A 27,180-nucleotide genomic window follows, 5' to 3' on the forward strand; every position below is an offset into this window, starting at 1 on the left:
CACTCCCCAGTAGGAGTCAGACACAATCACACATCTTTCAAATGTTCTTCTTCCACTTCTTTACCCCCTTATTTACATGCAAAACACACATTAAAGAAAAGGTTTAGCATTTACATAGGGAAACTAGTATGCTATAGTGTGCTCAACCTGCTATGCTACAGTCATTATCTGAGTTGTGCAAACTGTAAATCTGGGTTTATGAGGTTTAATGTTGTAAATAAACAGGTATTGTACTGACATATTCCAGTGTCAAAGGGTAGCTTTCATTTAAATGACAAAATGTTTCAGGTGCAATTGTTTGTTTTAGACAGTACATGACTTTTATTCATTACTGTGGCATGAGTGCAGTATGTGAAATTCTGTGTCAGTGCATTTAATGGTCAATAAAGACAAAACGTCTACAATGAAATTGTGCCAGAACAAAAAAAGGCACTTCTGTGACCTATTTGCAATTCACATATTTAAAAAAAAAACTATGTACAATACAATCTATAGCTTGATATAACTTTAAGTTAATTTAATTAGATTACTATTCTAGTTAGCACCACAACTTACCACGGACATGTACAAATATACAGGCACATGTAGCATTCAATAACATAATAGCATGTCCTGCTGTTCAGAGAGACTTCCAGGTCACTTGCAGAGTAATTGTGCTTAACACAATTACAAAATATTCCACAGGAAAGGGGAAATTAGTAAGTGGTAATAAAAAATCCGCAGACGTGAACAAAGGGTCACATAGCAGTAATACTGCAGAGCAGAGGCTGTCAATGACAAGTGAAAACATTTGCCCTGAGATGAAGATATAATACCTCTTTGGCAGGTGCTTCATTAAACACTCCAAAAAAATCCATTCCTATTGTCTCAAGGATTATTTTATGGAAGGATGTGTAGTAACTCCACCATCACACTGAAGACTCATTGTGGAAGACTTTAGCTTTGAGGTTCCTCAGGCTGCACTGCAGGTTGGAGCTGGTCTCTGACTGCAGGGCCTCGGAGAACTTGACATCATACGAGCGGCTCAGCTGGGACTTTCTCTTGCTCTTGATTGAGTTCTGGATGGTCTCTGAGGTAAAATAGTAAATAATGGGATCAAAGCAGCAGTTGGACACAGCAATGCAGAGGGCTATTGGGTAGATCGTCCGGACCACTGACTCCACAAAGCATCCTTTTAATGTTTTGGTGCGGACCAGAGAGTAGAAAACCAAGTTTACATTGTAAGGGATGAAGCAAAAACAAAAAATAAAGAGGTGCACAATTATCATGCGCAGAATCTTTGTTTTGTTCAGCTTCCCTCCATGACTGATGGTTTGGGGGCGACGCAGGGTCTGCAGCACCATGATGGAGCAACCAACGTTGAGTAGAAGTGGGATAATGAAGCCCACTGTCTCTATGAAGATTACCACTTTAGACAGATGAGATTTCCACTGTTTGGAAGAGAAGTTCTCAAAGCAGAAAGTGGCGTTATTCTTGTTTTTCTCTCGGGAGGTGGTCTCCAATAAGAACCCTGTCGGGAGACTCCCTGACAGCACCAACACCCAAACAGCAATGCACACTATCTTAGCGTTGCGCTTGGTCCTAAGCGCCCTTGAGCGAAAAGGGTGCACAATTGCTAGAAAGCGATCGACGCTGATGCAGGTGAGAAAGAGTATGCTGCCATACATGTTGGTGTAGAACAGTGAGACGGAGACCTTGCAGAGTGTGCTTCCAAAAGGCCAGTTCCGGTTGATGAAGTAGAAGACCCTCAGAGGAAGCGTGAAAACAAACAGTAGGTCAGACACTACCAAGTTCATCATGTAGGTTGTGGTCTCATTCCTCAGCTTCAGAGAGCAGGTGAATATGTAGATGGCCACAACATTGGTGATCAGTCCCACCACAAACACAATACTGAAGACCGTACTGTACAATGGGTATTTGAAACCATCGTTGTTACAGGTAGAGTTGTTGCTTGTGTTGTTTTCAGCCCATCGCTGGGTGAAATTTTCAGTCAGGAGGGTATTGTTGTACATTCTGAGAGACAAAGAGTGGAGGGATGAGGGGTGTCTGTTATGTAATGGCTATATAATGAAAGGGCTGCTCTGCACAATGAATTAACTATGAATAGTGAGTAAAGCACAGAACAGCTCTGAACCAGGGTGCATTGAAAGACATTCTGTCATCAGATAATTCAGGCCATTGGTACAAAGGTTTCTTTCCAACACAACTGTCCATGTTTGAGAGGACTGCTGCACATGGTCAACATGATTCTCCTCCCTGTCTTAACGTAGTTATCTTTGGGCCTCAGGCTGGAGCGTCCTCCCCTCCCCCTGTCCTGTCTCTTCAGCAGGCTGCCCCCCCCCATTGAATGTAGAGATCGGAATATCCTTACTCAGATAAATCAGTCATACAATTGTGTCCCCTTCTTATTTGGTAAATCCTCAAGCATCACGAGTTGCTGAGTCCATGAAAGGAACCATGACATATCCACACCACACTCCGTTAGAGAAATGTCCTCATGGCAAAAATCCCTTCTCTTAGTCAGAACTCCGTCCCTTTTTGGTTCCAAAGCAGAAAAGTTGTCATTCGCTTCTCACAAGGTCCTCCACAAAAACCACACTCACAGGAGCACTGGAGCTTGAGTTGAGCTCCTGCTCCCGGTCTGTGTGTCACAATGTGAGGGCTTCACTGTTTGTCCTCAGGATCTGTTTCCTGCCCCCCCCCCCTCCCTCTTTCTTTCTGTCTTTCTCTTCCTAACTGACTGAGTCACTCAGTGTCTACTTCTCTCTCTCTCTCTGTGTCTCTCTCTCTCTTTCCTCAGTCAGTCTGTCTGTCTCTCTGACAGTCTCACAAGTTCGCTCCGCATGTACCATATTCAAAAAGAGCTCTACTTCTCCTTTGTGCCGGTATCACAGGCAGTTTTTGTACTTTGCAAGGGAGGGCAGCTGTGGTAACTCCTCCCAATGCCCCCCCATCTAACTCCTCCTACTCCTTTGTCTGCTCTACAGTTAAAGTGGGTATCAACCAAAACAACTCATTGTGAGGGAATTCATCAGTGGTTTACGCATATTGATGCATGAATAAATATTTAAAATTAATCTTTTGAGCCACTGATATTGAGCAGTGAGGAAGCAAAAGTTAAAAATGCAATATTTAGTATTCTTTCACCAATATTGAGCATGTTAAAGGAGTTGTTTGTATCAGCTAGAGGTTAAAATGTGCTATATATTGAAGCATAATAAATGCTTCAAGCTGCGTTATGATTTGAAACATAACTTCATGATGATCATAGTAAAAAGCCAGCTTCTTAATGATTTTTTTCCCGCTAAACTGTAGCTGCTTTTACACAGGGACTGCAGTGTAGAGCCGCTACAAAGTTCCGTCTTTATGCCTCCTTTGTATTTTTACACAGGGTGGCATTATTCCGCTCCAGTGTCTCATTATACACTGCATCCTAGCAGCCCGCAATCAAAAGAGGCATGATGGGCATGACATGTAACTCAACAGCATCATCCCTTTAGTGTGACAAATAATAAATGTGTAGGCAGTGCTTTCTAAGAAATAACAAAGGTATAACATGTCAATCACAATCATTGACCTTCTCTGTTATGGCAGCTGATCTCATTCTCTGCTCTGAGGGTAGGGAGCTCCTGGACCTCTTTGTTTTTCCAATTTGTGGGCATTTATGGCTGCTGTTCTTCTTCTTTACATTGGCCGCTAAATGCTAACAGTTTTTTAAATCTCCAGCAGTGTCGTTACCAATATAATATACATAATCAAAATGTCACACCTGCCCACCTATAGTTTAAATCTTTCCAGCTTTACATTTTTCACAGACATCATTTTAGTGCCATTACTACCTCTCCTCGCGGCTCAGAGGCAAGACAACTCTTTTCCCCCCTTTCCATGATTGCACCTCACATACAGAATGGTGAGGCAGTGCAACTGAGTGATATTGTCGTTTTGAACAGGCAGTGTAAAACTGGCTTTTGATGTGAATTTTTCTAAAAAATCGCGGTGGATGTTGCAATTTTTTTGCAATAACATTAAGTGCTTCCCAGATAGTTGTCCTACATGTGAGAAGTTTCAGTTTGTTGGAATCTGCAACTTCATTGTTAGATGCCAGTAAATCCTACACTAGAATTTTAAATTCTGTACAACCCCTCACAGCATTAGTGATGGAATGTAACAAAGTACATTACTCACATCCTGTACCTATGCTATTTTATACTTCTACTCCTGTAGGAAATATTGTACTTTTTTTAGATACATCACAGCAGTTTAGCAGCTCTACTTACTAGTTGGTTTACAGATAAATTATGAAACCTATAATGAGCTTACCTTATATAATACATGGCTGTAAGTGAATCTTGAACGCAGAAGTTATAATGGAGCGCATTTTGGTATTGCTACCTTTACATTTACATAAACATATACATAAAGACTTCCTTCCTCACTGACAAAGACGAAAGATGACCAAAGATTGTAGCTTTATTTGTTTGTCTCCTTATCAGTCAAGCTGTTAATAAAGACAGGAGGTTAAAAGTGCCTGAGAAATTCACTAAAACCCTGTGTGTGCCTGAGGTGACTGCCTCCATAGGTGGGACAGGACATACACAAATATTGAACTGTCTGCTTGTTTTTGACAGCCTGCGTGGGTAGCCACTCTGCTAAAGAACTGTTTTATTCCACAAGCAACATTGGAAATGAGGCAGAACAGAAAGCTTTCTCTAGTCGGTGGTTTTTCAGTTGCCCTGGTCAGTCCATGCCCACAACTTTCTCCTCTCTGTGAAATAGCATTCAAGTCCTCCTGTAGTAGAAACTCTCCACTTGGCAGTCAGTAAAAAAAATTGAGGCCTTTGTTGTGAGTGAAGTAGCTAAGAAGGGAGGAATGTAAAGTTTATAAATAATTTGTCTGCGACAACATGAAAGGGCTCTCAGCTTCTTGATGGCAGTGAGGTTAGTGAATACTGTAAATTGTTTGAGTGTATTTGTGTTGTCACGGCAGTAACTGTGTCAAATAGGAAGTAAACTACCTGCATGGGTTTTCCCTGTCACTAAACAAATGCAGATAAAACAAGTGATTTTCTGCCAAATCCAGGCTTTGTTTCTGAAATCTGAATAGAGCCATACAAAGATAAGAAGGATGCTGAGCTGTTTTTTATTGGTTACAATAATATTTTCCCCATTTGGAACTGACTCCAATTGTACAAACATATGTGTTCCAGTTTAGTAACATAACACTAAACTAAAGATGACTCTTTTTGACTTCACTGATTTACCAACAATAGCCAAACATATGAAGGAAAATCTTGCAGAGAATCAAAGAGGCAGTGGGTGTTTTATAGCCACTGTGCCTGTCTTTGTCAGTTGGCCACAAAGTAAACACCATCAAGGCGAGAGTGAAATGTTCAAGAAAGCAGAAAAACCTGTACTATTGTCTGTCTCTCGCAAAATAGTTCCATCCAGCACATAAAAACAAGCTCTTCACATGCAAGTATGTGGTCGCTAAACAAAAACATGTGCCTGAAATCCCTGGAGTGTTAAATTTCTCACAATGCCAGGAAACTGTCTGGTACCCCCAAGGCCAAGACTGAAGGCTTTCAAACAGAGAAGAAAAAAGCTTGAGAAAGACAGCAGGTGACATAATGCTGTTGTGTAACGATCATCAGTGGCAGTCAGAAGTGTGGTCAGACATGGGTCACAAATTTGATGATGACTTCAAAGTCAACAAATAGTTATAATAATAAAGAATGTGACATAAATGTAACTTTACGCTAAAGGTCTGTGGCTCAACATAGACTTAAAGTAATTATCTAAAAGGTTATCATTCAAATAAATATCTGTTAATCAACTTTTACTGAATGAGATAACACAATGGTGATTGAGCCTATGGTCCACTGATAAAAACACTTGCATTTAAGGATGACATTCCCAGGACAAATCACAAGTGGCACACATTAATACTCTGCTCTCTCACACACACACACACACACACACACACACACTGAAACCTACATACATGCACACACACACACACACACACACACACACACACACACACACACACACACACACACACTGTCTACATTTGGGATATTCAACTTACTTTGTGTGGGGGCCACTTTTGCAAAATGACCGGAGCCAAGGGACCAGTTAATAAACAAACATTAATAATTAATACATAACTAATTTGCTTGCTATTTTTCTGATTTTTATGGATTATTTCAGCTCATTTAAATTCAAAGTAATACATAAATAAATCCTAGTGTTAATCAATTTATTTTCATTGTGAATTAAAAATGTTTAGTGGGCAACCTGGCACCCCCTTGTATGCCAAATCTGCCCCACGGGCCATAAATCGAGAATCACTGGTCTATGCTGGTCTATGGGTAACCTATCATCTCACCAGCTGCAGAGCTCATGAAAACAAGCTTGCATAAATACGCTCACAAGCCTAGTTTCTGGTAACAAACACATTGTAGTTACCATCATTTATTGCCACAGACACCGCTAAAGAGAACAAAATAGAGCTCTCTGTAATCCACCTATAAATTACTTAAAGTTTCTTCAGCATTGATCCAACCTTGAAACCTAGATTGGGGTCTTGTGTTACGTTAAGACAAACTACTCAAACTACAATTATGTAACTGGTTATATTAAACACATATGGTGACACATCCAACTAACATCCAATGACCAACATTTTGGTCATTTCAATACAATTGGTTATAGGCTATGTATTGTAAACTAGAGCTATAAACTGAAAGATGCAAAAAAGCTCCAGAGATTGGTTTTTGTTTGTCACTAACACCTTTGACATTACATAGTTATTTATTATGATTTTGCTGGAAGGTGCATTGATTTTGTTACCTTTGCACAGGGCCTGGCCAACATTTCCAGTCTTGGGTGCAAGTTATAGCATCATATTAGGCTAACATGTACACATGACAGTGATGTCACTCTTCTCACCTAACTTTCCGCAGTATTTCGCGAAAATGTTAAACTGTTAATTTAAATGGAAAGCAAGTTATATGGGCCATTCTTGATGTAAATGCATGTATTATGGTACCTGACCTGCCATTTAGTGTTTTAATATAGGTAGGAACTATCATGCGGTGACAGGTGTGTTCCTAGACGGAAGAGCACCAAGTTTTTTGACCGCAAAGCCCTGTCATGCCATGCCGATCATAGTTGTGTAGAGTTGCTCTTTTTATGATGTTTATGTTCACAAACTGGTGAGTTCTTGCGTGTAATTTGGTAGCCTGCTTAGACAGCCCATCAATGGCTTTAAAGTTAGACTTAGCCGCTGTATATATCAGTCAAAAAACGGTGCTAAATTTGCTCCAATTGCTTCATCATCGTGGCAATAGCCGTTACCAACTGCTGCAGTTTTAAGCGTAAGTGATGCTGGAGAAAAGGAGGAAAAGCAGTGTCCTGGTTTCCACATCTAGTTTTTCTGAACGATTCTTCCTACGGATCAAGATCAGCGTGGCAGTGACAACATAAAGGAGTCGTTCCCCAGCATCACCGCGGCGCCCAACTGGAGGTATGCGTAGCGCTACAAATTTTATGAATGGCCATCCAGGTTTTGCGTGCACACTGTTCATAACTGCGGTCACGCCAGCTGCGCTTCAGAAAAGCTCAGTCGCGCTATCTACACTTTAAAATTGAGTGCGCGTCTACACCGCGTAGTACGGTATAGCGTGGCGGCGGCTTCGTGGTGCATTCAGACAATCAACAATCAAAACAATTTGATCAAGCAAAATCATACAATAGACCTACAATGCAGGTCACAGAATATGAATAGGCCTAGATTCTTGTTCTACATGTTCCCAACTATCTCTGTGTTGATTTTCAAGTTGTTTCACTGTAGTTTCACTGAGACTATCTGTTGCTGAAGTGTACAGTGTACAGTACAATGTCCATAGGCAAATTAAAATATTAATGAAAAATCAAAATCAAATTGTTTTCTGCAAACTCCATCAGATTCTTGTTCTATATGTTCCCAACTACCTCTGTGGTGATTTTCAAGTTGTTTCACCGTTGCACTTTGAGACTATCTGGTCCTGAATTCATGCAAAGCGTACAGTACAATGTCCATATAACACATAGAACAAGAATATGTTGGAGTTTGCAGAAACAGTTTGATTTGGATTTTTTTTATTAATATTTTCATTTTCCTACTGTACTGTACTGTACGCTGTACACTTCAGCAACAGATAGTCACAAAATGCTACAGTGAAACATTTTGAAAATCAACACAGAGGTAGTTGGGAAGGTGTACAACAAGACTCTTGCAGAAAACAAGCTTTTTTGAAGCGCAGCTGGCGTGACCGCAGTCTGTTAATATTACCCGGCGTAAATCAAATGCATTGGTGGTCGACGTCGGAGAACCATTGATTGTGTAAACTTTGTGAGACTGTGCGCGTTGTGGACAAACGTTACCCGTGTTCTTCTTTTTAAAAAAAGGAAACTGAAGAATGGATGCGCGTGGAGGCTATTGCGCAATCCGGCGACGCAAACGGCGCGATTACGCAAGAGGACAAAGAAAAACCTGTTGATAAACTGACTGCTTAAGGCTTGCAGAAAAGCTTGAAGTGTTGCAGAGCTCAAGAAAAGTTAAGCAAAATAAGACCAGTAAATTGAGAGATACTTTTTTTTTTTTTAATTTATGGACTTCCTGTATTCGCTCAACTCCATAATTTCTCTGATGCTCCTGAGGCAGGATATAGAAATCTCATTTTACGCCATGCTGCAGAATAACAGAAATAACATCCATGTTGCATTCCTGATTGAAAAGGCCAGAGTTACATCCTTGAAGATGGTCACCATTCCTCGCCTAAAGCTGACAGTTGCTGTCCTGGCCATCCATGTTGACTTGATAATGAAAGCAGAGCTGAGACTCCAGCTACAAGAGTTAGATGGGCATCACATATGTACTTAGGTTCATAAAGAATGAGGATAAGCATTTCCATACCTTTGTGGCAAACATATTCTCATCTATCAGAGAAACTACCAAAACTGCCCAATGGCAATATGTTGGCTCCAAGGAAAACCCTGGATGATGCATCTAGAGTAGTGCGGATGAGAGACTTCCTTCAGAAAAACACTTGATTTGAGGGTCTTAAGTTTTTGAGGAAACCGGAAGCGGATCGACCACCAAATATAATAGAGGCATCTGTACAAAAGATGACCTCAAGTTCAAGAAGGAGGTCACAATGAATGCTGTTAATGTGGAAAGCTCTCCAGAAGCTACCAGTCGGCTAAGGGCCTACTTTTCTGATTGGAGGAAGCACAAGGTTGCAGTTGCTTGGTTCCTTAAACTGAGTTGGACTCTATTGGAAAGGAGTTGCAAGAGGACTGAGTTGGAGGCTTCTGACATCAGCAAACACAGGCCGGACAAGGGAGTCATGATGCAGGAAAGGCAAAAATGAAATCAAAGACAGGGAACAGGTGAGCTAGTGGGCACCCCTGGACTTCAGATTTAAGACATAAGACTCCCATGTGATTTTCAATGCAATGACTTGATCCCACCTCTTGAAGAAGTATCTAAAATAATGAAATAACGAAAAACTCACTGTGTGTGATCTCTGCAACATGAAAAATGAGCAGTCCAAATTAAAACCGCTGAACAAATGTCTAACTTGGCAAAAAGGACATTCTGGACCATGGACAGCTTCACTGTGACTCAAAGGGCTTTCGTCTCATTCACTCATGTTCACCTTGGAAACAGAGACTGCACAAATGTTGTGCTGGCGTCCACAAATAAACAAATGACAAGGAAAAAACGGCACAGACCAACAGAACTGCTGTCCATACACAAACCACGGAGGCCAAGGAAGTGTTCCAGTACTGCCACAGCAACGACAAGTCTCAGCGAGTGTAGACCAGAGCCCTGACACAAATCACACATCTCTTTTGTAAGAACAGAAAATGAAATTGGGACTAAATACTTTAAGGGACATCTATTTTTAAATGCCTAGAGAGGGCGGAAATGTATAAACCTTTTCCTGCATACATAAGCTACAAGCAATACAAAGATAGTGAGAATCGAAACTTAATTATCTTTACTTTGTTTAGTTATACCTACGATTTAATGTATTATAAAACTAAATTTAGCACCCTGACATTTGAAAAACACAAGAAAAGAGTCTTGTCTTTGAAGGATGGTGCTCCCACATGCTGCCTCATCAACTTAAAACTTTTGACTGCTTTGTGTAAAACACTCCCCACACGAGTACTTCCCCCTCCCTCACTGCAACCACTGACTACAACTACAGTAGTATAAAAAGCACTCTCTGAACTCCTCTGAACTTTAAGCCTATATTTACAATTCTCTGAGCGGTAAAGTTGTTATGTGGTCAAAGTGTCAACATGTGAGTGTGTGTGTGCAGCTCGGCACAAAAAATCCCCACTTCATCCAAAGTTTAAATCTAATTAATGATGAGTGAACACGTAGGCTAATTATTGAGCAAATACAAAAAGTGAACAACTATTTTTTTCAGATTGTTTATGAGCCAGTAACTTATGATTTTGGATCCCTTATATCTTTTTTTTTCATTTTTATCTGCAGTGTTTGTGTCCTAGATCCAGCACACAATGTTGCATGTAAGTAAATGGTATGTGACTTAAACCAAAAATCTTAGGTTAAGCTCTGCTTCAGTGAAAAACAACATGATCGGGGTCCGAACATCATGTTTGGAATCTCAAGACCTTCATTGTTGTAGCCACGCAGATGGTTTCATTTTCCTGCTTCACCATCCATTTACATGTTTCACTACACACTGTCATCCTGAGTGAGCTGACTGTGAGACCACTAATTTAAATTTGCCTCATGGGTAAAACAAGCTACACTGCATGCTTGAAGAGCTATGCAGAGTGGTGTTTGTCATTATATGAGGGGAAGACTAGCCAGCGGATGTTTGTTCACAGGTTTTACAGATAGTGGAGCATAAAAATGGGGAAAAAAACGTGAACTGACAAATTGTGAGTCGATCTGCACTAATCTATGAGTAGCAAGTAGAGAAGCCAACCACACAGGAGATACAAGCTGCTCTTGCAAAAGTCAAAGTTACCAACAGTAACAGCAAGGTGGTAAACCAAATAAGTCGCACTTCTCACCTTTCAACCCCCAAAACCTCTTGTCAACACAGGCTGGTGCTTTACATTTAGCCAAAAAACTGTTGTATTTGTATCTGTTTGTACTTTTGTTTCTCCATTACATTTAAGGGAGGTTTTTCCCCCCTGTCTCTCCACTATATTTGTCTGATGCTTTATGGTCTTTGCAGATTGGAATTTGAACTTACATAATGTATGATCAGTTTCTAAGTAATATAAACTATCAAACATTATATGAAAATTTACTCCACCCTGACCAGGTGCACTTGCATGTTTCTTACACATAAGCTTGTGTTGTTATAAATACTTCTTGACATTTACTTGACATTTTATAAATTTTAATTGCAGAACTAATTTTAATAAGTTTTAAATTGTCATACTGCTGTTCTTAATTAAGAGATAAAAATAAATTCATACTCTAGATCACGTTTTTATTACAGTGTAGGGAGGGGTTGTATGTGGCTGAGTGCCAGATACCGTTGGCAGCTGTGTGCACTTCCTCGTTTCCACGTTAAACCGTTTAACTTGTGTGTCGGCTGTGTTGAGTAATTTTGTGTGACAATGTGCATATGTTTAGTCTGAGGCTTTATCCATGTAATAACATATGAACTTGACTGACAGCCTGATTCTGCACAATACTATTATAAGGCCCCTTGTCTTAGAGGCACAATAAGGTGAAGAGAAATGTATGTGTTTTCTGGAAACGCTAATGCAAAATTAAAGGGTTTAAAAGCCAAAATCACCAGAGAAACTTACACAATAGACTTCTGTACTCTACAGAACAGTGGGCGTTGCCCTCAAAGCCGTATGCACATAAATCTAACATCATTTGTTTGGGGAGTAGCGATTAGCTGGAACTAAGTAACTGAATTATTGTCTGTGAGCTGCTGATCTGGCTTTCATCACAATATGCCAAAAAGTACTGACTGTTAGGGCTCAGAGTACTTAAAAGCTTATCATGTTTTAGTCAAGACTATGAAAGTAAAGCAACACATTCTTTTACAGAATCTCAAAAATCTATTTTAAATTTTACTATACACCAATTATATTGGATTGCCTTATCTTGGTGTCCTTGTTGTGTAGTTGTGATAACGTGAGTGACCGTGCAGCCCACTTACAATATGCAAAACAAAACCTATAACAAAATCATTTCGAGTGATGAGACCAAAACATAACTTTTTGCTTACAACCATAAATGCTGTGTTTGGAACGAAAAGTACACCATCCCTACTGTGAAACATGGGAGGTGGAGCTCTGATGTTTTGGAAGGGAGCCTACAGTGGCACAAGGAATTAAGTCAAAATGAATGCTGGACTGAAAACAGCATGTCATCAGAAAATACTGGAGGACAACTTGCATCCATTAGTCTGGAAGCTGTGCATGGGACACACTTGGACCTTCCATTATGCCAATGATCCAAAACACAAGGCCAAGTTGACCCTTCAGTGGCCCAAACAGCAAAAACTGAAAATTCTTCCGTAACCATCACAGTCTGCTGAGCTCAATACAACTAAGCCACTTTGGGATGAACTAAAACTTGCAGTTCATGCAAGAATACCCAAGAATGTACAGGACCTGGAGGCTTTTTGGCAAGAACAATGGGCAGCTTTACCAACTGAGAAAATAAGGATCCATGTCCACAACTTTCACAGAAGACTACAAGTGGTCATTGATGCTACAGGGAGCAATACACACTCTTAAGAATTAAGGTTGTGCAAACCTGTGAATAGGGACCATCTTTATTGCTATTTTTTCCACGTTTGTGCTATTCTGTGATGCTTTATAGTTTAATTAGAAGCCAATTTAATGGAAAAAAATGTATTTGCCAGATCACTCATGTTTTCTTTAAAGAATGGTACATATATTACAAATCCTGCCACGGTATGTAAACTCATGAGCACAGCTGTATTCTGACCACACCTGATTATCTTCCTGGCAGGTATCTTAAAACTGAAAGAAGTCTGACTAACAGATAAAATTTGCTCTTATTAAAATGAAACACTGTATGTGAAAAATGACAGGAGCTTCCTTTCACAGGAAGACTTTGCAAATGTGTCATCTCAGGGTGCAAACTTAAAACAGAATGTGTTACATCCTTCACATATTAAAATCATTGCCTCGATTTCCTGGATAGAATACATAACACTGAAACTGTACAAGTATTATTACATGTCACTTATAAATGACTTTGCTAGTTTCATTTGCATGCATTTCAGTCACTAGACAGGGTGGCACATTACCTTAGAGTTTAGAGTTAGAGCAACTTTAACATGCAGATAAAAGATCAGTTATCACTTTGCTAAAAACGTGTGATAGCAGAGTAAGGCAGGTGTGAAAACTTCAAAATGTACAAAGAGCACTTAGCAGGTTTTCGTACAGAAATGCATGAAATACAGTTAATTTGAGTACAAGACGCTGCCCCCTGAGGTCTTACAGCTGCTTTTGGTAACACACAATGTATGTATGTCAAGGCTGTAAATAATTCCACATTAGCCCACCAGTCACAGAAATAACTCATAAATCAAGTTATGTAGTTACTCATTTTAATACATTTTAGATTATCAAATGTTACCATGAGAACTGCTGTCAGCAGCTTACAGCATTTTCCATACAAAATGAGAAAACACAGGCATCTTTTAGTAATTATCAAAATGTTCCAAAAGCAACAGCATTGGCTTGTTAAAGTAAAAGCATTTTGTTACATTCTATTTAGACAGATCCAGAAATTTAATGTGGAATTATCTGGTAACTACATTTAAAGACCTTGTGGTCCTATATGAGACTATTAAGAAGACTAAGACTAATAAGAGTATTCAACACAGTCAATTGGCAATTACACAAAGCCAGCACTATTTCATTACCACAAGGTGCTACCAAGGGAGAGATATAAAGAAAGACTTGTAAAAAGATCCGAAAGTTTGCTGCCAACATACAAACAATTTAAAAAAACAAACAAACAATAAACAACCAAACTTTTGTAAACATACCAATTTGCAATGAAACACAACTGTAAAATCAGCTGCGCCTACAGTGTAACTTTACCAACAGGCTACACAGGAATCAGTATGCTTGTGTAAGTCACTCACTGTTTCCAGCTGCACAGAAATGGTTAATCTGAGGACAAGTAAACATGCAGTAAGATGTCCTTATCTCTCATAACTGACTGCACTTTTTTATATCAGGCTGCTGACGGTGGCAAAACTAACTGTCTACAGCAAAACAGTGCAAATGAAAGTCAACACAAACATCGATCAGTAACTTTAGGTATGGATGGCAAAGGTGAATAGCTACAACATAACATAAAGCAGCAAAAGGTTATATTGCCTTATGCAAGAAAACAGATATTATATATTATCATTAATGAGATACAAACTATAGTTCATAAAAAAGGTGTCAAAGCTAAATTGCTAAAACTAAAGTATGTTTTTCTTCATTAAATAGTATTTCTCAATCCAGATAGTTTGAGAATCAAGGCTTCAGAGAAAAGCAGCACAATGTGAAGGGTCAGTTCCTGGCTACAGTACGATACATAGATTGATAATTTGTTTTACAAACTGATAAAGGACAGTGTGATAAAAATAAAATTGCATATTCCTCAGCGCCTTATATTACAATGAATTATGTTTAGCACACAGCATTTCCAGGTGTCCTGTCTAAGCTGGTTGTAACAGTGAGACATCTGTCTTAGCTTGATCAAACAAATCAGACACCGAATCAGCCAAGGCTATTGTCAGTAACATAAAGACCACAGAGTGATGACCACTGTAGTTTATCTCTCTATCTGCTTGCGACTGACCCGAGTGGTGTAACCCAATATTTACGCCCCAAGCAACTAGTGTGTGGGCTCGGTTTAGAGCAGTAACACAGAGGCATCAGTTAGAGGGTGAAACTTTAAACCATTCGCCTCTCCAGTGTTAACATCTCCAGCGACAAGGGCTTTGAAGTGCTGATCAGCCGTGTGTTTACTTTGGTCTGAGGTCGACTCTCAGGACCTCAGTGAACTGAGACCTGATCGAGTTGAATCCATCACTACAGGGGCGTTCTAGTCAGTTTTTGAAGGCCCCATAGCGGCTGGCTTTACTAATGAAGTTCTTGAGCAGGTCGTGGTCCATGTCTGCAAAGGCCTGGGTCTGCGTGACAGCTGTTAGGTGGTTGACACAAAACTTGAAGCAGAACTCCTCCAGGTCCTAAAAATGAAGAGGCCTGTCTGGTCAATGCTGAGGAGTATAACTGACTAGCTACTGAGAAGGCCCCCACCACCATGGTGCCTGACAGTGTGTCAGGGGCTATAAGCTTACCCGCGCTTCATACTTGACAGCAGCAGAAAGGAGAGTGATGGCGTTCTCCTCAGAAATGCCTCTCTTGATTGTTTCCTGGCACAACCTCTTGAGCCTTGTCTCCCGGTAGTAGGTGGCCAAGTCTAGCAAACCTGCACACAGGAACAAGTGAGTGAGTTTAGGACTTCTGCAGTGTCTTTTAGTGTGTAAGGGTCTGTGATCCATTTTTGGGCTTACCAATAGCATCCTCTGGTGGCAGGTTAATAGTGTCTGTGTAGAGGTACTCCAGAAAGGCTCGGTACACCAGGTATGAGAACTGGTGAATTTCTATGGCATCCTCATCTGTTTCATTAAGCAGTGCACGAAAATGCTCACATCTGGCGAGAAAAAAAAGGAGCTGACTATTCGAGTGACACAGTAAAAGATACCACAACAGGGACTCAGCATGTGCTGGCACATTTATTACAAATGTGTACTAAAACTAATGTCATTCTGCTGATCATGCTGTAGAGATTCAAAAACATTAAACTGCTTTCCAGGTACTTAAAGGTTTGCATTGGGGTTTTTTTGTTTGTTTTTTTGAAAGTTATATCAAGGGATTAAAACCAGAAGGACGTAAGTGATATGGATCAACTTAACAGGACAGCCAAAAAGAGTAAATGACCATACTAAATCCTAACCTTGTTTATTGAATTTAATCTTTAATATTACAACTTAATAAACATATGGATAAAAATATATTTAATGAACTTTATTTTGATATTTGTTGGAAGAATTTCTTTTAAGAGAGTAAGTGCACTCACAACCTTTTTGGCCCTAAATAGTTTAGTAAGTTCAGTGTTAAATCTTTTATTTTATTTTTTTATTAATAACTCTGGATTGGTTTAGAATTCACACGTTCTCTTTTGGCACTAGATAGCTCACCAAAAGCTTTCATTTAATACACCATATAATTAATTTTTGCCCAAAATGCCAGTCTGGTTCTCACCCCTTGATATAATGACTGTAAGGTGATGCAGTGCAGTCTGCACTTATAGCACATTGCCAATGAAAATGAAATATTTGCAGACAAAACATAATGAGGAGCCCTGTGATCAATCACGCAACTCAAGCAAGAACCTGCTAATTAATTTTCATGTTACAGAAATCCCTGGAAACAGTGACTGCTTATATAGAGGGAATATTATCTGCAAAAATCTGAAACACTGCAACATCATATGGAAAATAGTCAGTAGTAATATGAAGTATGCATGATCAGAAGTTAAGGAACTGAAACATGCAAGGTAGACAGGTAAAGACAAGGTAAACAGGTACACTAAGATTTTTTTTGGTAATTTCTATTCATTTTTGTAATCATTAGTGTTCACTATTTGCCTGATTTTAATGTAAACAATTTTTTTTGTTTCCCATACCATTTTATCTGAATCCTGCCACTATATAATTTCCCCCAATAGTGTAGAACTTTAAAGTTTAAAGAAAAAGCAATGGATCTCATCGGCAATTCAAGGACATACGTAAGTTTCATTTCAATATTGTGGGGGTACAAGTATGAATGGGGGATTGGGGTACCTCCGAAAGAAAACTTTGGGCATCAAACACTACATTTTCTGCATTCTGGTGAATTTTTATGCCCCAATTTGTGTCTTTTCTGCATCAACTCATGTGATAAATGTCTTTAATTCTGTTCCTCTGCTACTTTCATGTTTTTATTGGGGGAACAAATACTCTCTCAATATTGAGGATGATATGTGCCCTGCATCCCCTCTACAAGCTATAGCTATACTGCTATGTTACAGTTACATTGTGTCAAGTGGAATAGGAAATATATATTTATTTATTCTTGTTATCTTTTAACCATCTTCTTTGTGTTTCGTGGCACACAATGCCTTATATATTCTTGGGATGTAACTTAAAATGACCTCTTAATGCCATAATACACTTCCTGAGGCAAAGTGGAGGGACCTTGCCAACAACTGTAGCCCACAGTATTTTTCCGTATTTGTTCCTTCTGTTCTTCTGCATTACAAATACTGATTACCATTTTCCCTCACTGTTAATCTCTGCTGGCTCAAAACACTGCCTCCCTATCATTTCTTCTCAGGACCCGGTTGAACAAACAACTGAGTCTTCACTCTCGGAGTGCATCTCAAACGTGTCATTTGCATGTGATCTTGCCAAAGCATGCGTTTTGCTCTGTTGCATATTCGTGTGTGCATGTGCACTAAGGTTGACGTCACAGACAGTCTGGCTCCTTCCTACTGACAGTGCAAAAGAGCAAGAGACTGGAATGCAGATACTCTGTGTCTAAGTGTGGTTATAAAAAGAAAGGCAGGAAACAATAGGTCTGTCTTTGCTTCCCCATTACATTAACAGGAAAGATGAGGAAACGCTGTCTAACGGATGGAGTTTAAATATAGGTGGCACAGCCTTCAGTAGACATACGTAAAATTCATTATCATAGAATGATCAGTGTGTTTTTTATCATGATGGCTGCACGGTTAACTAAATGATTTTGTTTCTATATTTAACAATTCTGCAACATCAAAGTATGATTCTCTTCCCCCTGAAAATCCCACTGTGGTATACCAGGCGCCTTCATTACTCATGACCAAGCACCAGCTCCAAATGTGAAAAATAGACTCGTGAACAAAATGAAAGTCAGGATGGAGAAGCAGGCCGCTCTGGTGAGAAAGAAAAGAACAGAATCTCTTAAAAAAGGAGTCAAGCAAAGAAAAAAAGAGTGCAACAGCCAGACGTCTGAGAGGAAAACCCGGAGACACAGTTTCATTTCCTTTATAAAAGATTATCATGTGCATCTAAAAGTCAGTCTTAATGTGGATTATGTCAATAAGAACCACACTAAAGATATTCTAAACAAAATTAAATAATGTGTGTGGGGAAAGTACAGCTCAGAAAGTTTGCACACCTTGTACACTACCTGTTCAAAATGTCAAATGCCAGTGATCGAATGGGAAATATGTTGTTTTGATTATTTTTTCCAGACTATTATTTGATTTGTAAGGAGTCTATCTTGCACTGAAAGATGTTTATAAAAAAAGCAAAAAGCAAATATTAAATTGCAAAAAATAAAATGTGAGAAAATAATTATCACTTCACAAAAAAAACCCCATAATTATCACATTTTGACTTTGACTATGAGTGTCCTCATTTTCTGTACCTGATTTTCAGCAGGGCTTTGTGAACATGGATACACTTCCCATCAACCAAGAACTTCAGGTCTGAAATCTCTGGGCTGTCAAACTCCTTCTTCAATGACTGGGCAACAGTCAAGTAGTCATCTCCATCTGGGAAAATTAAATAAAAGTAAGTTTGTGTTTGTTTTTAAAAAAAGAAATTGTTTTCTGGTTTACAGTTCTTAAATAACTGCAATATTTCATTGTAAAGATGTAGCACACCTGTGTACTGTACAGGGTACACAAATATATTCTTTCATTAAAATGCCATAAATTACACTAAAAAAACTGTGACTTGGCTGATGATGGTTTTAATTTTATTTTAATGCCTTTTTATGGGTTAGGCTTTCTTTTGTGCTTTGTTCGTAAAGCATTTTGAATTTCCCTGTTACTGAAATGTGCTATAAACAATATGCCTTGCGATCAGACCCTAAAGACACCAGAAATTGCGCACTTATTTGGAGCCACTATGAGTTCCCTTAGGAGTTAGTCATACTTATTTTCAGAGGGAGGTTTTTAACTTTACAAAATGGAGTGCAAACAGAAGATCTCAAAGTGATGTGTTCGTGCTCCTCATTTCACATGAGATCAGTGGATATAATACATATGATTGTTTGACATGGGCAGGAAACAGTTTCCTGTTTATTTCTGAGGTGACTTCCAGGAATTTCTACCAATGACACGCATGTGGTTATTGCATGGTATCTTTGCCTCTGACCAGTCACAGTAAATGGGACAGTGTCAAATGGTTAAAAAAAAAACCTAAATTATTGAGGATTTTAAAGAAAATATTTGGGTTTTTTTTTTAAAACTCACCTACTGAGAGGAGGTGCCATGTGACTGCTGGCGTGGCGAAGCAGGCAAACACGTCATCTGTGCTGCTGAAGTGAGTGAGGTGAGGGCTGGCCACAGCCTGACCACGACACTGACCCCACATCAGAACCTGTCCGCTCTGGGTCTTGGCAGCTGACGTGTGGCTGGTGTGACATGCAGCCACCTCCACCATCCTGGTGACACAAATAGTATTCATACCCTAAAGTACTATTTATGTTCAGCCTTCTAATGCAGACTGCATGTTGAAATGTGTCTATTATGGCTAATAAAGAGGCAAAGATGATGTTCTATCAAATGCATATAGAAGCAGATTTTCACAGTGAGCTCTACTTCTCTAGAGTCAGCAGTTGATCTCTTATTACTCTACGATGTTAAACAATTATACCCTTGGGGCATTTAGTGACTAAATTTCTCAGGATCTTGTCATGCGGCCCTCAATGACCTGTTGTGGTTGCAGAGAGGTGTCACTGCTAAATGAGGCTGGGGTAAAAACAAAGTACTAACCTCTCCTTGTCTGTGTTTATTTGGGTGGGCAGAGCTTGGTTACTCTTGTTGCCTGTTCCCAACTGCCCATACGAGTTGGCTCCCCAGGCGTAAACCATTCCCTCATCTGTAAGCGCCAATGTATGTGCATATCCACAGGCGACCTGTATATGGAAGAATGTTAGTTAAGCTGAATATTATTCGAAATAATCAAAAACAGAAAATTAAGAGAATTATCTCTGTTCAGGCTCTTACCTGGGTGATGTTGACACCTTGGAGAGCAGCGATCCTGCATGGAGTCTGCTGATTTCCATTGTTGCCCAAACCTAGCTGTCCATTGCAATTGTAGCCCCAACCATAGATCTACACACAGGTGACAAATTCAGAGTATGCACACACTACATGACATGAGGGCACTGGTGAAGGTCGGTTTTCTGTATGTTTAGGGCTAATTTGTTTTCACCTATTATTAGCTTTTACCTGTATATATTTTGAATATTGTAAAAATCTGACACAGCTCATTTGCATTTGCATGGAAAGTATTTACTATGTCCTAAAATGAGCACAGTCGTCTTGGAGAAAACACGGGAACTTTTGGATTTATGGGGACAATTAATAAGTACAAAAAATATCTTTAAATTGTGTACCCCTTCTAAAGAATCTGTATATGTTAAAGGAATGCTTAAGAACACAAAATGTATAGTTGTGATACGAATCTGAATTTAGCCAATTTCCTTCATAAAAGAGCATGCCCACTGCTAAAAAGTTGACCTAGTGAGAGCACTGATTAACATCTTCAAGCTAAACATCAACAGATGGATGTGACACATTACCTCTCCATTGTCCAGTACAGCCATAGAGCAGAGCTGACCACAGGCTATGTTAACCACCACTTTGTTCTGCAGGCAGCTGCTAACCCGCCGTGGTGTCGGCTGGTTGGCAGTTGACCCTGAACCGACTTGGCCTGAGTTGTTGTAACCCCACGCATACACCTGAGCACAGAGATAAAAGTTCATAGTTCAAATAAAACACATAGATTGGGCAGAAATAAATTCACGCAGGACACGACTGATGACAGGTTACCTCCCCATCAGTTGTAAGGGCAATTGTGTGGTGGGAGCCGCAGGCCACCTCTGTCACCCTCTTGCTGAGGAGGTTGGTGGAGACCAGGGCAGGGGTCAGTCCATGGTTGGTGGTCCCATTTCCCAGCTGGCTGTAACCATTGTGGCCCCACGCAAAGACCTCTCCATCTGCATATCAGCAGGCAAACTTTCATTCATGTTGTCTCAGTGGTTAATATTTTATCAATAGATAAGACGCAGTCGCGTTCATAGGATTTAAAGCAGAGCAAAGACATCTGGATTAAAGGCAAAGTCTGTGATCCAAATCTGTGCAAAACAAGCTGTCAGTCTGAAATCAACTAACAGGTCTTTTAATACAAGAACTGACACTTGACAACAAGTGAATCAATGTTTGTAATGTTTCCTGATACGTTTCCTGATAAGTTTTGCATATACAACTGACCGAGATTAGTAAACCGAGATTGGACCAGTAAGGGTTAAAATTGTCCCGTTTTATGCAACATTGTGCAACTAGTTTACCCACAAATAACAAGAACATCATGTTTGTACCAAACACAATGACCTGTTAAATGCCAGAAAACAAAACTGTCACAGAAGACATTTGTACAAGCTTATTTTTTGCTCTGTTTTGATTTTAATTAAGTGATTTTTAATTATGTTTGGGCAGCGATGACACAGCACTGTCATAAAACCAGATTCCAAACATTTGCATGCATCATCTTGTTGTTTTCTGTCATTTCTTTGCATCCTGAGGACATGTACCCTCAGGGACAAATAAAAGCTTACTGGACTGGATTACCTGCAGTAGCGATAACCACATGTGGTCCTGTTCCATAGCTTAGGGACACAATCTTCTTTCCACACAAGACATCAATCCGGCGTGGCTCAATAGTGCTTTGAAGGTCTCCAAGCCCTAAACAGCCGCTGCAATTGGTGCCCAGAGCAAAGACCTACAGAGACCAAACATCAGTGGTGAAATGGCACTGGCATTAGTCAGTGCCATTGTTGATTTTTCATTAGTCATTTACTAAAAAATATGGACACCCAACTAAACACAAAATATTTGGTGAGATGTAATACTAAACTAGACCTGCAACCAAAATGTAATCTATTATGAGATTTTAGATACTTGAGCATATGATTTCCCAGAATGTTTGCCAGCTATATGAAATAATATTGACCAAAGCTGGTGTCTCTGCATGCAGACTTCGGGGAATGTAATGTATCCCAACGTTTTAAATTAAATCCTCCAAAGTACACATTTTCAAGTCATAATTGACTGCTCTGAAACATAAACTGTTTGGGCCATAGGGACAAACAAATGACCACGGATAGCAAGATGAGGCACACCCTACACCTTTCTACAGGATGAAAATGGAGCTTGCTTAGGTATTAGGCCTGTATGGCTAAAGATAGCCACACTCCATCTGCTTATCCCTCTGCCTGGAACTGCACCCGTATCAACAACAGAGTGAGAGGCCTGCAGCATTTTTCAATCCACTTCTGAACAGACGATAATCAAACCAATATTATGAAAGGATATTAAGTCTATCAAATCTCGCAACACATCTACATGTAAACAAGAGGATTAAATCACCGGTGCTTAAAGCTGAAGTGTTACCTCGTCATTAACTGTGACATAGAGGGCTTCATTTGCAGCACTGCCAAAGACACAAGCCTGCCGAATAAGCCGTAGTTCCTCAGGTGGAAGGAGTGCAAAAACTGGCCACTTCCCCACGTCCAGCATACTACTCAGCTGTGAAATGAGGAGAAAACACAGTTAGACAGATGGAAACATAAGTCATCCAGAGATTGATTTTAAAAAGAGGTATATAAAAGAAAGACATGTGGCAGGAAAAAAAGCTTTAATGGAATAGTAGGAATCAAAAATACCCAATTTATCATGCATATTCCTTTCTGCTTTGGGTATTCTTTGAAAGAGAGAATAGATGCTGAGTCACAGATGAGCTATAGTCTGGTGAAGTTGTCCTATCAAAAGCAATTCCTGCTCCAGTTGAAACATGCTTGTTTGCTTACAAATTCATATTGCTGTTGTATTTATTCAACAGTTATCCAAAAATGACAAAGGAAAGCAAACTAGATATGAATTAATAAGCCAAAATTAAACTACTGTAAACTGGAATCAAATATTGCTTAGTCTGTAGAGACAAATGCATAAAGTAGACACTGACAGGGTAAATTATCTACAAGGTTTTGCATGTCCCAAAAGTGCCCATCACAGACAGCAAGTGGGCAGTGGGCCCAGTTTTACAGATAGATAGATTAAAACATGTATAGTATGCGTGTTGACTGAGGTAAACCCATTAATGTGTGTTTATTGACAGAATGAGTAAAGTCCAATTTATGTCATAACAACATTTGCCTCCTCTCTACCATATCTAAAGCCTAAAGCAGTATTTCTAGTGCAATTACCAAATCATATGTGAATAATGCACTCCTCTCTTTAATTATTTTCTTAGGGTGGCATAACCAGGCCACAGATCTGAAATGGGATATTTGGGCTTGTGAATTTAATGGAACTTGTTTATCATTCTGACTCAGTTTTTTTCCAGGATCAAAATCCAATCTGCTTTATCACAATGTGCAATTACTTTCCATGTGCAATCGGTGTATATATTTTTTACGGTTGAGTTTTGCCTCTTGTTTTTTTTTTTGTTTTTTTTTTTACCTTAAAACCTCTTATCTCCTTGTGTAAAGATGCATTCCTCAAAAATTATACTAGACAGTATATGAAGGACATTGAAAGGGAATTACATATTTAATATGACTGACATTACGTAGAAATTTGACTCTATAACAAGTTAGTTTAGTAACTGAAAAGTGTCAAAACGCTATTAAATTATTATTACCACACCTTGTACAATCACGATCGTCCCTCAGTGACCATTGACATAAGCTGTACTTAGCATGACATCATCCTTTGCCAATTACAGCGATAGCTACACCTCAAATCAACAAATATCGGAGATGTTACACATTAATAACGCAAAGAAACAGGGCATGCTGCGTTATAAGACTTCCAGCCTGGGTTCACAAGCTAGCAATATAAAAGTTGCTTATGTAGCATCCGCCCGTGTCAGTAACCTGTTTATCCAAACAAAAAAAAAACAAAAAAACAACACAACTATTGAGTATTAAGCCAATTATCGTAAGGAGTGTTATTGTTGCTGCTGACGGTTCAAACTGTAGACGTTACCTTGCTGTTGTTTTAGCTAATGTTTCGTCCGCGGTGTCGTTTTCTGATCACTGAACACTGAAACATTGAAAAGTTGTCAGCCAACATATTGGCGATTCAAGTTGCTGATGGGATCATCTCGGAAGTCTGTTATGGATCTAGCTTCACGTCAGTTGCTGTGGTTGTTATAGTTAGCTTTGATCGCTACACTACCGACTGAAAAAAACAGCACCACCGTACTTCCTGTAGTCCCATGGTGCGTTCATAGGAAATCGGAGAATTGAACTGCTGATGTTTGTTATGAGCAATCATTAGGGACTGTTCGTTATTAGTGAGGGGGGATGGGGTGGTGCAAAAAGAGTTCAATTTTTTATTAAGTTAAGTACAAGAAATATGGTGAAGCAGCGTTTTATGGACCAGTGGTATGGTACAAATTGCCCAAACAAGTAGTGAGGAGGAAATCACTACTAAGTTTTATTTTCTCATTCATGGTATTTTCTGTTTTTGGTAATACTGCTATCAAATGTTTTACTGAATATTCAGTTATAGTAAGGATACATGTTGTCACTCTTGTAATTATTGTCATCATTATTTTCATAGTTATTAATTTATCCTTTTGTTTTACTTTGGTTGATCTTTCCCCCCTGTTGTCTTGTTTTTTGTTCCTACTTGCCTAGGATTTTAAAACATACATTTTATGATGTAATGTTTACCTGTATGGACCCTAAGAGAAGTAGTTGCTACACTGGTATTGGCTAATGGGGATCCAAATGAATGAATGAATAAATGAATGAATGTCAAATATGTTTTAAGCACAATTGAGGGGATTTAAAAAAATTTTTTTTGGCTTGGGGGAGGGCATACAAATTTTAATAATTGCTTCATATTTATTTTTTCCGCTTCTCTGATATTTAAGGAACAGTCCCTTACCGTGAGCTAACTATTGGGCTATAGTAAGTAACTCTGAAATATTTGTGACATTTAAATCATGCTTTGTGAAGCAGAAACTCAGATAAGGTGTTAGTTTGTTTTGAATATTAAAAATGGGTGAAAATATGCTCTATATAGCAAAAACTAACACTCGCAAATCAATAATGTGAAAGATTGAGTGACTGAATAATAAGAAATTGACACAACCTCCTATCCAACCTTGATTAACCCTTTGAAACCCAAGCAAACTGGCTTTTCTTTCAAAAACATGGGAAGAAGGCAATGAACAATAAAAGAACAAAATATCTGTAAATCAGCAAGAAATTGGTTTTAAAAAAAGATAAAAAAGAAAGTAAAAACAAGCCAATTAAAAACTGATTTAATTCTGTAACACAATTCAAATATGTAATTATGATATACTGTATATGTGCAATTTGTGAAATGTTTCTTGCTAATTGTCTTTTTTTTCCTATGTCTTTGGAAAAAATTGCAGCAGTTCACCTAGGGGTCACAAGTTCAGATACTTGTGAAAGTTGTCTGCAAGCAGCACAAGTGATTCAAGATTTAAAACCTTTGGGGTGTTTCGTAAATTGGACACATTTTAGGCAGTTTGTTTAATTTGTATGTAAGTCTACTTGCATTAATTTTCCCATCATAACATTTCAAACCTTAGACTTAACTGTAATGTTTGATTTTGAAAATTAATATGATGTAAATATGTTCTGTTTATATATCCTCAGAGGCAGCTCTTGCATGCAGCAGCTGTTATGGTAGTTTCTCTATGCTTTTATAGCTAACTTTCATTCTTCATCTTCCCCACTGTCCATCTTTTTCCTCTAGTTGGCAGTTTTCTCCTCTTAGTTGCACTATCTTAAGGAGTTAAGGTCCAGCCAAAATGGTTTTTGAATGCATCATGGATATCTCCATGCTTTGTACTGCAGTGCTGCCAAAAGTTCTCTGTTGATCTCTTCATTTGTAGCCAATGAGCCACTCCAGGGCCGCTGTTCAAGCTTTCTACTTTCTCTTCCACTTGACTGTTCAAAATGTTGTTCTCAACAGACCGGCCTCCTTTTCCCAACCACATTGATGGCATTTCTTACAGAACAGGTGTAAAGCAAGGCTTTTATTCTCCATTGAAACCTTTATACGTGGCCACACAGTCTTAATATGTCAATGCAGAAAAGGCCAGAATAACTTCAAGACTATTAAATCTGAAAATAACAAATGTATTTAACAAACAATCAGGACCAAAAGTGACACACAGCTCCATGCAGCTCTAATGATGGGTGGTGCCAGAGGAAAGGTCATGTTGTAAATCAGCTGGTTTATTCTCTGTATGGTGGCCTTTTTGGGACATTAGTGTCAGCTTACTTTATCAGATTTGGCTTGACCTTCATCTGTGCTCAGAATTTAATACCAATGTTTTTTCGCATTTTAATGTGCATACAGTTAGCATTTTAACGATGGGATATTAGTATGCTGCTAGCAGCATGTCAACATGAATAATTTTGGAGTTATGTAGCATTTCTTTTATTAGTTACTGTTTAATGTTATCTTGTATTAAACAAACTCACCCCCACCACCCTGATCTGCACTTCCATTAAGATACTCTGTGATAAAAGTGTGTCACAACACTGGCACTATATGTTCTGGCAAATATTGTACAGATAAGAAGTGAAGAATAGTGTGCATGAACATAAATCATATAAAGACTGTGATGATGAGAGTCTATCTATCTAGATATCTATCTATATATCTATTAGATACATTATGGTACAAAAAATAATTATATTTTTGTTGTAGCTATTTCACATAAAATCCACTTCTTTCTTTAGAAATGCAGATTTTCAGTAAACCAGTGGCTCCAAAGGACTTTGTGAACAAACTTGACACTTGTTTAAAATGTATGTTTTCTCTCTGTACTCACTTTTCACTGTAAATGTTAACAACCCTAGAATGCTCTTTGTTGGGATTTATAACCACAGTTCACAAACAAGTAGGCATTTAACAACATGTATATATTGGTTTGAAAAAACACGACGTAGTGGAATAACGAATGATTTTTGAACTGCGACTGAGTGTTA

At 38.9% G+C, this 27,180-nt stretch overlaps 2 protein-coding genes across 2 annotated transcripts; both read right to left on the reverse strand.

Annotated features, from left to right (window-relative positions):
* Positions 1 to 260: 260 nt before the first annotated feature.
* On the reverse strand, positions 261 to 2,315 carry lpar6a (lysophosphatidic acid receptor 6a). The gene has a single exon (XM_042486761.1). The coding sequence runs from the start codon at positions 2,010 to 2,012 to the stop codon at positions 909 to 911; it is 1,104 nt and encodes a 367-aa protein (XP_042342695.1). The 5' UTR covers positions 2,013 to 2,315; the 3' UTR covers positions 261 to 908.
* Positions 2,316 to 14,360: 12,045 nt separating this feature from the next.
* rcbtb2 (regulator of chromosome condensation (RCC1) and BTB (POZ) domain containing protein 2) lies at positions 14,361 to 24,404 on the reverse strand. The gene is made up of 12 exons (XM_042486633.1): positions 24,188 to 24,404; positions 22,592 to 22,726; positions 21,770 to 21,920; positions 20,972 to 21,138; positions 20,722 to 20,880; positions 20,144 to 20,251; positions 19,910 to 20,052; positions 19,388 to 19,578; positions 18,556 to 18,682; positions 15,615 to 15,754; positions 15,399 to 15,529; positions 14,361 to 15,287 (listed from the first exon to the last, which is right to left on the reverse strand). Exons 2-12 carry the CDS (start codon positions 22,715 to 22,717, stop codon positions 15,147 to 15,149), a joined length of 1,584 nt encoding a protein of 527 aa, XP_042342567.1. The 5' UTR covers positions 22,718 to 22,726; positions 24,188 to 24,404; the 3' UTR covers positions 14,361 to 15,146.
* Positions 24,405 to 27,180: the final 2,776 nt, after the last annotated feature.

Source organism: Plectropomus leopardus, chromosome 5 (assembly GCF_008729295.1).
Source record: "Plectropomus leopardus isolate mb chromosome 5, YSFRI_Pleo_2.0, whole genome shotgun sequence".
In the NCBI taxonomy this organism is placed as follows: Eukaryota; Metazoa; Chordata; class Actinopteri; order Perciformes; family Serranidae; genus Plectropomus; species Plectropomus leopardus.